This window comes from Melanerpes formicivorus, unplaced genomic scaffold (genome assembly GCF_026170545.1).
Source record: "Melanerpes formicivorus ecotype bairdi unplaced genomic scaffold, bMelFor1.0.p_v2 SCAF_51, whole genome shotgun sequence".
NCBI classification, from domain to species: domain Eukaryota; kingdom Metazoa; phylum Chordata; class Aves; order Piciformes; family Picidae; genus Melanerpes; species Melanerpes formicivorus.
Window position 1 is genome coordinate 3,236,037 of NW_027142403.1, and position 11,891 is coordinate 3,247,927.

The 11,891-nt window shown below is 41.2% G+C and overlaps 1 protein-coding gene across 1 annotated transcript; it reads left to right on the top strand.

Annotated features, from left to right (window-relative positions):
* Positions 1-1,225: 1,225 nt before the first annotated feature.
* On the top strand, positions 1,226-5,658 carry LOC137452277 (lymphotactin-like). Its single transcript, XM_068160576.1, has 3 exons — positions 1,226-1,463; positions 4,041-4,158; positions 4,563-5,658. Exons 1-3 carry the CDS (start codon positions 1,316-1,318, stop codon positions 4,666-4,668), a joined length of 372 nt encoding a protein of 123 aa, XP_068016677.1. The 5' UTR covers positions 1,226-1,315; the 3' UTR covers positions 4,669-5,658.
* The last annotated feature ends 6,233 nt before the right edge of the window (positions 5,659-11,891 follow it).

Here is an 11,891-nt window from a genome sequence, read left to right on the forward strand (position 1 = left end):
TATTCCATCTGCAGAAGCCCCTGTGGTCAGAACAACTGACTTTTTCTGAGCTGGTTCATGTTCATTACAGCTGATGAGTCTTCCTCTCAAAGCTGTAGGCAGTGAGTATGTACACACATATACATACCATATCAGTGAGCAGATGTGGGGGAGCATCTTCTCTCTTAATGGGGAGAAAAGTCCTGGCCATTGTGGACAAAGCTGCTATCTTGCATCTCAAAGCTGACAAGCACCAAAAAAATTAGGAGTGAGACCTGGGGCTGTTTAGTCTGGAGGAGAGAGGGCTGAGAGGAGGTCTTATTAATGTTTACAGTATCTGAGGGATGGGTGCCGAGAAGACAGTGCCAGTATCTTTTCAGTGGTGCCCTGCGATTGAGCAAGGGGCAACAGATATGATCTGGAACATGGAAGTTCTGCCTCAGCTTCAGGACCAGGCTGCACAAAAAGACTCTTTTGACAGAGGTACAATTGAAAGAAGTTGACAGATTTGCTATTAACACCATGTCTGCATGACAGTGCAAGGAACTTTTTTCTTCTTTCTTATAAATTGTGCCTCTCTGGTTGCCTGGTTACTTTCTTGGGCTGTACTCTTTATAACAGAAAGACCTCACCACAAAAAAATAAACCACCCTGAAACAAAAGAATAAACACAACAAAACTTGTATTCCTCTCTGAAAGTGTTGTGAATTAGTTGTGCCTGACTGGCAGAAGGGTTTGTGGATCTGCCTCTATGTTTAAAAGTATATTCACTCTTCCTTCTCCCAGCACATATCGATATGGCAGCTTTGGCCATATCAATGCAGAGAGAAAACAGAAGAGTTCTGCCAAATTCCACCATCCATAGGAAATAGGAGTAATACCCCTTCAAAAGCTGTGTCTTAAAGTGACCAACTCTCTAGTCACTATGGAAAAAGCCAAGGTGTTTCCATCAACCTTTAGTTCCCACTTCCCCATTTAAGTGGTCTGCTGAGCAAAGAGGTAACTGAATGTTACTCTGTGCCTCTGCGGTGCAGCTTAGCTACAGCTCTCTAAGTGGAGGTGTGAAAGGACAGGAACATTTATTAAAGGTTTCCACCACAAAACAAGAGCTTTCACTTTTTGCAGCTTGAAATAAATATCACTTTGCAACACAAAATCAAGTGCAACCACAGTGGGGTTTGAGCAGGAAAAGCCTTCAAAGGGGGGCTTAGCGAAGAACTGATGGGAAAAGGAGGTGGTTCTCTGCCACCAGAAAAAGTACTGCCACTCAATTTTTTCCACTTACCATCAGCCCCACCATGACGCCCCAAAAGTGAACACAAGAACTGACCACCGAATGACAATATATAAACTCTGTGACAGAGGACTAGGAACAGCCATTTTCTTCTCTGCCTTGACAAAGGAGCCACCAGCAATGAAACTCCACGTTGCAGCTCTCCTGGTCATCTTCTGCCTTGGCATCCTCACTATGCGCACCGTGGAAGGTAAGTTTATAACTCAAGAGGAAGACAGGGTTTGCTCCACATTGTACCAGAGGTCTGATGGGCAGGATTAATTCTCAGCCAGGGATGATTCATCAGATGAAATTTGCAAGAAAGGCAGCACTATGGAAGATTTCATCTGATGCCCTGTCAATTAGTGGTTGGCTTTTGCCTTAATGCAAGGAGAGTTTCTGTGCCTCAGAAGACCTGAAGGCATTCCGTACATTATTCTTTCTCTTAAAATCGTGAGATCTTGAAGGCACAAGAGCTTTTCATTTCACTGCTGCCATATAGCAGTAAGTCCTATAGGCTGATAGTATTTTATGAAAATTATTTGTTCAATCAGATGTACTTCTTTCTTTTTCCCAATAGACTACTTTTATATGTGTTTTATGATATTATTTTAGTTGTCTTTAACTATATAGACTTAATCCCTCTAATATCCCCATTTTAAAAGGTCTTACAGTATCACACACTTTCTTTGCTTATTTTTATCCAAGTATTTTGGTACAGACAGGCAAACTATGAACAAAAAACTGCAAAGGAGAGCAATGGATTTACACATTGTCTTCTCTTCTTGATTTCATGCAATTGAACATCTTGTTTGAGATCATTTCTCAGCACTAAGATAAACCACGGGTTTTGGCTGTGCTTTAAATGAGTTTGTCCAGTGATGCTTAAATCTGTGAGTTTTGGGTTGGCTTTTTGTCTCCTGGAAAAATATGAATATGCACTCAAAAGTCCATGTCTTCTTATACACAATCAGATTCATGCAAAGGAGCACATAAAAATCACAGAAAATGCTCATATGCAAACCCACAAAAATATGCAAAGAGACACACATAGAAAAGGCCTCTTCACAAAACCACACCAAAACCAAACTGAGACCTGCTAAGCTTTCACATGATTATGTAGCTACACACTGAGTATGTTGACCTAGCACCCTTACAGCTAGATCACACCACATTCTCATACTCTGGTTAATGCTACTAGCATTCATCACTACAAGGAGTGGTTATGTATAAGAGACTGCCACTTTGTAAAGTCATTCTCCAGCTTGTGGAATTTGCCATTAACAGCACCAAGCCTGAAGGGACTGAAAAAGGATTAGAAAGGGGAATGATTGGGGTGTGGGGGGAAGGTAGTTATAGGTGCAGAGTGGTTTGGGTTTGTTCACATTTGCTCCTGGCTTAGAGAAACTCTGCTGCTATTCCCTGCAAGCATTCTGTAGAGACACTTAAGTAGTAAAGAGACTGTCTCCAAGACTACTAAGGATTGCTTGACTATCTTTGAGCTCTTTGGTGCCATATTTTGAAAACTAGTCTGAGTGAGGCAGTCAGATACATACTTCTAAGGAATCGTCAAAAAATCCATCATACTAATCAAGACTAAAGCAAGGTCAGAAAAAATACTCCTTTGGGCAAAAAAACCCTCAAGCATTAGCAGCCCTGCCAGTACCCATGCACTGGCTGTGCAACCTCTCCAAGGGCTGATGCCCGTTTGCCTCAGCTATTCCAATTGTTTCAAACAAAGAACACCTCACAGATAATGAGATTATGAGAAGCAGGGTTTTTATTTTGCAAGTTGGACCTGAACATCTCTTGGACTTTTCTTAATCCAGTTTCTGTGGAAGTTCTTTAAGAAGAAACCTCCTAGTACAACAGTATTGTATTTGTCCCCCTCATGTCTCATCAAACTTGTCTCTGATGGATGGGAGAAAATCAGACAGTAGCAAGCAGAAGCCTTTTCCTTTAGAACAGGCTGCCCAGGGAGGTGGTGGAGCAATCATCCTTGGAGGTGTTAAGAAACATGTAGACATGGCACTTTGGCACATGGTTTAATGGACCATCTCGCTTAAATAAGTTCCCATTTGTAGTGATCATCATGTAAGGTAAATATGGCCTGGAAAGTTTTATACTGCTATCATCCTTTGTTAATCCCCAGTGCATTTCCCTGAAATGTATGAGAAAATTGCAGAGAAGAGAGGATTGAGCAGCACTATTGCCTGTGAAACCAGACTTCTAGCAAGTGTATACCAGCACTTATTCTTCTGGCAGATAAACCTCCCTTTCCTTCAGCAGTTTGGGGTTTTGTTGTTGATTATGGATGACCAGTATGAGACAAGTAGCCTTGCTTTCCTTCACTTGGGAAGTAGAAGGACTTACTGATACACATGCAGATGGCATTGGAAATCCATCTTGTAAAGGTGCTGGCTCTTAGCATTAGTCCATATGAACATGATCTGGAGACGATACAGACCTAATTAGGAATTGTATCAAATACCTTCTCTTCTATGGAAGCAGTGACTCCCTAGAGGCAGAATGATTATACAAGTGTTCATCAGAACAGATGAAGATGAGTATCTTCACTGAAATAGCAATAACACTTTAGTGATGGCAGGATGCATCACAAACAATACTTTAATCTCTCTTGTGTGACTGGTATTGTGATTCTACATTATGAGACATGTTCTGACCACAACTGGGAGTCTGCTGGAATTCATATTATATTCAGTAATTATGGCTAACTATGAATTTAGGATCAACTGCCTTTGTCATTTATCTGTTTTTCCCCTTATAGGGAGCGTTGTAAGTCAGTCCATGCGCAGATATAATTGTGTAAATCTGGCTGCACGGCAACTGAACATCAAAAACCTCATCAGCTATGAAAAGATACAAGGTCCAGTAGAGGCTATCATGTAAGTATGCACCTTATATTCACCTTCAGACTTGGCTGTGCAAACACATTACCATAGAAAAGGAAAGGAACATCATCATAGCCCAGGCCACTAAATGTGGCTATCTCAGGCCACCCTTCCAGTTCCTCCATGAAGCAATCACCTGGCAGCTGAGGGCCCGGAGAGAGGTGGCCCTCAGAGAGCTGGGAAATGTAGGTTGCACATGACCATGCACATTACTTACATAGCTATGCCACAAATAAGGAACTAATGTTGCTAGTTGCGGTTATTCCAAATACAAACTCTGGCATGTCATGTGGTTTTACCATGTTCCTCTTCACACTGTATAAAGCCCAGGAACAGTACACATGGGTTAGGAGACTGTAATTTAATGACTCTCTGGTTTGCTTGCTTTCTTCCTACAGGTTTATCAATAAAAGAGGTGTCAAGGTCTGTGTGAAACCTGACCACAAACAGGCACAGACTGCTATGAAGAGTATAGAAGAACGACGTGCCGCTGAAGGCAGATGAGCCTGTCGAAGCAAGAAGCTAAGGCCAGCTAGATGGCATCATGATCACTCCTGCACATAACAGGGAAGAAAGTTTTAGTATCTGCTTTTCATTCCTGTTTATTAATTGGCAATAAAATCTCTGAACACACACACTGTTCATCACCAGTTGAGTATCTGTTCATTTCTGCATTTCATAGCTGGACCCTGCCACTCTGTTTTCTAAATTGCTTGCCAATATTTATTTATAACTGATTGTAGATGTCTTCTCATCCTTGCTGTCCTGATAAGTATGGTATTTAAGGGTGAATGGGAGATAGCTCCATATACTATAGGGAAAAAGATGACCTCCTGCAGAGCTGGATGAGTGTAGACCTCCATCCTGACGGGGGTCAAAAATGTCTCACGTTGGGTACTGGGTCTGAAAAGGTGCTAGGTAATTTTATGGTACTCATATAATCCAAGTAAACCAATCTCACGCTTCAGGCTATCACCTGATCAGCACAATACTCAGAAGAAGATCCTTGGGTATTCTATTTTTATGCACAGAATTGCATTATTAGCTCAGTCCACAGTGATGTATGGATGCTTTCAGCAAGGGATGACCTGGAATAATTGAGTGTATGAGACTTTGAGCAACCTGTTCTAGCAGAAGGTATCCCTGCCCACATCAAGGGAGTTGGAACTAGATAATCTTTAAGGTTCCTTTCAACTCAAGCCATTCTGTGAATGTAATCTTATTCAGCCTCATGCTGGAGATGACTTATCCTATCCACTTTGTTCTGTAAAGTTACTTCAGTTTCACCCTCATGCAGCACAAACCTGAAACAATTGTTTTACTTTTTCTTTGGCTTTCTCTGAAAAAGTTCTCTCTGTTGTCTGTATTTCACAAACTCATAGGAACTCCCTGCCCTAAAGAATTATGTATACATGAATGCTTGATATTTTGTAAACTGATAAATTCTGCTAACAGAAGGGTTTAAATTTTAATAAAGTTACTATAAACCTGGAATCAAGTGATGCTGCTTGTATAGTGCAGATGGAGACTGTTGAAATGGGTAGCAGGATAACAGCACGAATCTGAGATCTTTTGAGCAAGCCAGCTACAGCTGAAGCTGGTACTACTGCCAACTCATGACTCAGATTGTTCAAAAGCAATCTAATTCCGAGCTTGCTACATCACATTTCAGCTATAAAGCTCAGACAATACCTCTTCAACAGTTTGACTACTTTAAAGTCAGACTTCATGCAATGCTAGGATGGTCAAAAGCATTATCAGAAGAACATTATTATAAGCAGATATGGAAGAGCTCTAGGCAGAAGAAGAAAATATAAAGGATCTTGTGGGGTGGAGAAGAGGTATAGGCAGAGAGGCTCCAGGAATAAATTTCTTCTCATACTACCACATATATATGGTACAGCTACTAAACTACAGGCTTTTCATCACCCATGACCTCTTAGTGACAGAGATGAAATGACAGCTCTTTCAAACTACTCTAGAGAAATAAGATTGTGTTACTATAAAAAACAGTCTTTAGAGTTCCCTGCTCTGGTCAAATCTGCACACAGGATTTGTCTTCCATTTTGGCTCACATGTTGTCACAGGTCAGTCCTGTGTAAGGAAACACATTTAGTTCTCACTACCCAGGACTAGTTTTACAACAGTGCTACTGGCCAGCCAGGGAAGAAAACAATGACCATGTCATACTATGGAACAGAAAGCCAAGGTAGACTTCTGAGCCTCCATAATATGGAGTGATGCCTCCTTCCTGAAGTTCTTGATATCAGCTACACTAGAACAAAATACAGTTGTTGCTACAAGCTTTGTAAGAAGAGCTTTACAAGTAGAAAGAAGTGTTGAGATCTGGTGTTTCTGGAATATGGCAACACATACACTGGTGTTCGTTCATTCTGAGTCAACGGCCTCCAGGCCTCATTCCCTCATATTAGAGAGAAGAGAAAGACTTCTGTTCCCTTCAGCAGCACCAGAGTACAGCAGGCTACAAAACCAGGTCACCAATAAAAGCATATTTATGGTAAGCTCTCTCAGATAATGTCATCACCTTCTACAGATTCATCCAGGACCAGAACTAACAAAAATGATGATGGCAGGCAGAATTTTCATGCCTTCTCTTATACTCTCTGGTATCTTACCCTGGAATTAATCTTGATGAAGTGAATATATATATTTTTTAATTAGGACTATGGCAACCTGAGGATATATTAATTAACCATCACACAGCAATTAATACTTTATATCTGCTCATCACCATCACAGTGCATAGCCTGATTAATGATAATTTTTAAGAGTGAATCATCCTATTTCATAATTACATCTTGTTTGTCATACCTTGCAAGATCTTTAATGGTCCTTGTGCACTTCTTGGGAGTTAATTACTATGGGTGATCTGTGCTCTCTGCATGTCTTCCTGTGCAGCCATTAAACCCTAGGTACTTTCCCTATCTTTCCCTGACCAGTCTTTGCTATTTGCTGATATGAGACTCCCCAGAGTAGTTCACAGGTGCTGTCAACAGCAACAGCTGTTCATATATTGTGCAATTGCACATGATAAAAATCAAGTTTTAACGGTCTCATTGTACAATTTACTGTGAATCTTTGGTTAGAAACTAAAAGTGTGATGGCTGCTTGGTTCTGCTTCCCTCCTGCCCATTCCTTACTACAGCATACTGCAAGATCTATGTGAGGACTGACCTCCAGTGGGGGCAAGATGCCATGGAAATGTCAGATGCAAGATCAAAAAAAGAGCTTCCAGCAGAGGTGTAAGCACCAATCCTGACACACAAAAAAGGAAAGACAAGTTCTGAAGCACCTCAGGCAATGTCAGGCCAAACACTATCTCCAAAAGCACATCAAGGACTGCATTTTTTCCAAAGACCATGCCCACTCCTGATACTCCTCTCAAGACTACATCATCTCTTCCAAATCCATCCATAAAGCTCCAATCACTCTCAAGCCTGCCCTCTCTCCCAGCCCAAATCCCAAATTTAGGCCTATTCCTAAGACCATTCCTAGAGTTGTATCCACTACAAACCACACAGACTCTTCCCAATGCTCTGTCATAGGCACAATCACTCTTAAACCCAATCATGAGTGACAGTGCAGACTTAGAGCAGGTGACTAAAATGGCACCAAATAGCAAGAAAGAGCAAACTCAGCACCTGCACCTTGAGTTACTTGAATCTGTTACTCGCTAGGCAGCTAGGATGTCTCTGACCAAACATGGGCTCCATTCAGCCCTACATCTCTGCTGTGTTTTCTGGGAATTAACTATTACAGAAGGTCAACAACCATCCAGCTGTAACTGTATCATGTGGGAATGTATACGTGTATCATGTGGGAATGTATACGTGTATCATGTGCGCACTGGAACAGGCTGCCAAAGGAGCTTGTGGATGCCCCCTCCCTGGAGGCCTTCAAGGCCACATTGGGTGAGACCTTGAGTACCCTGGTCTAGCAGAGGATGTCAAGGTCAGGGGACTGGAACTAGATTATCTGTAAGGACCCTTCCAGCCCAAACCATTCTAAACCATTGTATGAATCTATATTGGTTGTTGCTAGTTAGATGGAAAATGAGGTTTGAGTTCTCTGAACCTCCAGGGCCCTCTGAATAAATCCATGCTCACTGAATAAACCAAAACAGCTCTGTGAAGCCACAGAACTTTATTATTCCTCTCTAGTAAAGAGTCCTGCACATGGAGCTGAAGGTGACAATTGGTGGTTTAGACTCTGCTGAAATTAAAGAGAGAAGTCTCTGGTAGACCAAAATGTTTTGCAAATTCATCTGGGTAAATTACTTGGTTGAGAATGCAAATATTCTATCCCCCAAAAAAATCCCAAAAGGCTTAACTACCATTCCAACTCTCTATACTTGCATTTCATATGGAAATGTACATGCTAAAATTATGTCAACATTTACATTTTTATCCTATTTTTTTATAATTTATACTCTGGTTTAGATACAATATGTTAAATTTTAAAACACCTTTAAAGGCTTGGAAATTAAATAAACCAAAGATCAATTTCCTGGAAAAAAATGAATGGAGTTTGTTTTCACAAAGTTTTGATTTTGGCCTAATTTGAGGCCAAATGAGAAATTACTACTCTTGCAAACCCTCTCAAATCTTAGCATTGACTCTAATGTGATGTGGGATGAGGCACTAAACATATTAGTTGCTACAATCAAGGAAAGAGATGTGGAAAGTCTGCTGTCTGGCTGAGGAACTAAGCAAGTTCCAGTAATTCACTTCATACTGATCTGCTACTAAATTAGTCAAACTGTGCCCATCCCAAGTAATTACATAAAGCTTCTGAGGGCAAGTACAGAGGTGGAGGTGATCAGATATCTGAGGGTGCCAGAAATAATATTCTGATTCATTTTTAAAGCCACTTGACATTTACACATATGACAAAGCGGTGGGCTGGCAAGAGGGGGCTAGTGGAGGGGAAAATACATCGAGTAGGGAAGCCACAATGAACAAAGCAATTATTGCATGAGGGTGGTTGGGGGAAGGTCCAGCAAGACCTCATTTTAACTCAGATAACAACTGTGGAAATTATCTTGCTTGCTTCAGTGTTCAGTGTAGTGTTCTGATCCCTACCAGATCAGGAAAATACAGATACCATCATCGTACAGGCATGATGTATGCAGGGAGAGGAGACAGAGGACACAATTTAGCTTCATGTCTGAATCCTAATTTAATACAGCAAAGAATTATTTATGACCACCTACCAACTAGCCACATGTTACACATTTCAGCAAAGGTTTAAGAGCTGCCCACAGCATACACATGGCTCCTTTGAACTTGCTGTAATACTATTAACCCATTCTTCAGAGAACTCAATAAACAAAGAAAGGATACCCTTAAATCTAGGAAGCTTACAACTCCAGGAGTCAGTTAAAAGAATGTATTTAAGCCAGCTACACTTCAATTTTCCCCCCTTACAACTTTGAAGAAGCTGTTAAATGAACTAAGATACTCTGGGAAATATGAACCTCATGTGCAGAGCAGCATCCAAGGAGGGAGAGAAGGTCTGCTCTACTGTAGTCTAAGCCCACCACCAGATACAGGCACTTGGAGCAGAACATTACCACAGTTTGTGTAGCCTTTTGCTGTAGTGAGAGTTTGTCTACTCACTTCTATTATTTCAGGTTAAATTTCTCATGGACATAGTCCCTACCTACTGTTTCATGATTTAAAAAACCAACAACCTTATCCTGTATTTCAGCTGGAGCAAGCAAGGCTAGTTCCAAGAGTTTCCATGAAGAATCCCTTTCTGTCTGGCTATACCCATCAATGTGCTATCATCTGGGGCTTCTTCACACCATCAACATAGCAGTCCTCACAGGCAGCATTGAAGCAGAAGGGAGCCTGGAAGAAACTTTCTAGAGTACACTGAACATGATCAAAAAACATCCAACTCTCCTAACATTCTTTAAAATGCTGCCAGACTCTTTCTCAAAGCTGTAGATCTTATGGACAAATCATGCAGTCCTCTCTATTTCTCTAATTCTTAGCTGCCAGGTCAGCTGTGATTATGGGGCACAATTCCTCTTGTCTATTCACTAGGTGGGCTTTTTACTTGGCAAACACCAGTCATGGCTTCTTGCTCATTCCTGTGGCAGACAAGTGTTGCTGGTGCTATTGCAGTCAAGTGCTAAATAGGTCCAGGAATACTCAGACCAGCAGCACCATATAATTATTATCCATTTACTCAAGCAAAATTCTCCCCTTTGATGTTAGCAGGAATTAGGCAGAATAGAGATGAAGGACTTGAGGAATTTGTCCCAGTAGTTTTAAATGGCCAAAACTATGGTTGCTTTAGCTGATTATTCCCATGGGAATTCTTTTCACTGTTGCTCAAGCAGATTATTGTAAAGCACTTCTACACTTCAGAAGAACTGATTCAGATCTGATGGGAAGGGTGAAGGTGGTGTGTGTTAGTTTGAGATTGTTCAGATCCACAACCTTTAGCTCCTTTTCTCTGCCAAGTTCTCTTGTGGATTTATTCATCAGTGTATGAATGACTGCCTTTCTGCTTCTGCTCCTGGGTGGTACAGGCAAGCACATTCACACAAGATTCATATGTTCTTCAGCCAAAGCCATCCTTCCAAGTCTCCAAATGCAAGCTGGTACAGTTAAGAGAGGAGTCAGTGATCTTCCACATACAGCTAGGTAAGACAAGAAGGCAGAAGAACTGCCAAGAATGAAATAATATTGCCTGAGACTGCATTTTTAGGTGAGCTGCTCCATCTCTCTTTCCTGGCCTCAAATCAAATCAGCTAGAATTACAGATCTTACTGTAACCTAGTTATAAACCCATTACAAACATGCAGAGGAATGTGTCTCCTTAGTGTAGGCCAGATCTTTGGTGCATAACAGATGCCCTATTAACTTCCAACTTAGTTGACAGGCATATTCCTGCACTTTAACCTTGCAGATTACTCCCTTCACTGCTTAATCCCCTTCTGTTCTTAATTCTGAAAATACTTGTTGAACAGATTTTGAGTTAACAGGTTTCCAAGAAGTCCAAACACCCAGTTAGATGCCTGGAGGCACATTCTATCACTTGAAGTAGCTAGTGTAGCTCAGCCTTGCTAGGGGAGGAAGAGGGGGCGTGTTTGGGAGGCACAGTAACTATTTGGGTCTCCCATGCTTCATTGTACAGACCTTTCATCAGGGTCTCTACAAAGCCATTGTTATGCAAGAGAAGATTTGGTGATGACTTTACTTGCTTATCTGTGCATGCAAAATTTTCCTTACTTAGACAGTCACAAATGGTGCTTGTGTCATGAAAATCAGGTTTTGCTTTTTGGTAACTATTCAGCAGGACACTTCTCCACTAAAACAACAGCAGACCTATGTAAAACAATGAGGAAAACAGAGCACGTCTCTGACTGCACTGCATGCTGATCACGAATGATTTAGGCTTTCAGGCATCTTGGACTGCTGCTGCTGGTGAGAAGGAATCCTTCCTAAGAACTGAAGCTATGCGATGTACATCTGAAATCATGAAGAATACTCTTTAGTAAGCCATGAATACAAAGGATTGATGGTCAAAGGACTGATAATGGGCTAAAAAGATTGTCTTACTTCCAAATCATATCTTTTGTAAATTAGTAGCAACAGGCTGTTGTGAAAACACCTGGCAGGCTGCTCATCAGGAAGGAAGTGCTTTTGGCCAGCTGATGTAGAGCTGTTCATGCCAATGGTTTTGGACTTCAG

Excerpts from the sequence above, each read along its gene's own strand:
- LOC137452277 (XM_068160576.1), top strand. The coding sequence starts at position 1,316 with ATGACAATATATAAACTCTGTGACAGAGGACTAGGAACAGCCATTTTC. Across the intron at positions 1,464-4,040 it reads CACTATGCGCACCGTGGAAG|GGAGCGTTGTAAGTCAGTCC; the intron begins GTAAGTTTATAA and ends TTCCCCTTATAG. Across the intron at positions 4,159-4,562 it reads GGTCCAGTAGAGGCTATCAT|GTTTATCAATAAAAGAGGTG; the intron begins GTAAGTATGCAC and ends TTCTTCCTACAG.